Source organism: Penaeus monodon, chromosome 28 (genome assembly GCF_015228065.2).
Source record: "Penaeus monodon isolate SGIC_2016 chromosome 28, NSTDA_Pmon_1, whole genome shotgun sequence".
Classification (NCBI taxonomy): Eukaryota; Metazoa; Arthropoda; class Malacostraca; order Decapoda; family Penaeidae; genus Penaeus; species Penaeus monodon.
In genome coordinates this window covers 35,172,305-35,172,639 of record NC_051413.1, presented here as the reverse complement: position 1 = coordinate 35,172,639, position 335 = coordinate 35,172,305, and the positions used below count along the sequence as shown (strand labels likewise).

Genomic DNA, 335 nt, shown 5'->3' with positions numbered 1-335 from the left:
TTTCATTAAGAGCAACCAGACATCAATCATTCAATCTCACAGTGAAAATATCCAGATAGCATTACATTATTTTGGAGAACTAAAACTAGGGGTTATGCTCTTCTATAACAACATTCAATTGTAAAAATATATATAATAACTGTCAATATTGTAATGAAAGACAAAAACTTTACCTTTATAACTTTCTTTTTATCAGCTCCTTTGACTGCACTCCCTCTAGACTTCAGACTGTTGAGGTACTGTAAAGGAACAATTTAAGCACGTGAGTCAATGAAAAACTGAGTGAAATACTGCTAATACTTTCTCTATGAGGAAAGACTACGAGCATAAGTGAA

General features: G+C 32.2%; 1 protein-coding gene across 1 annotated transcript in view; it reads right to left on the bottom strand.

Moving 5' to 3' along the window:
• Nucleotides 1-335, bottom strand: part of LOC119591556 (probable RNA-binding protein 19) — a gene marked incomplete in the record, with an annotated part of 63,063 nt that overhangs the window by 21,633 nt on the left and 41,095 nt on the right. Inside the window, 1 exon segment of the mRNA XM_037940311.1 lies at nucleotides 174-239. Coding sequence (XP_037796239.1) covers nucleotides 174-239 — 66 coding nt within the window.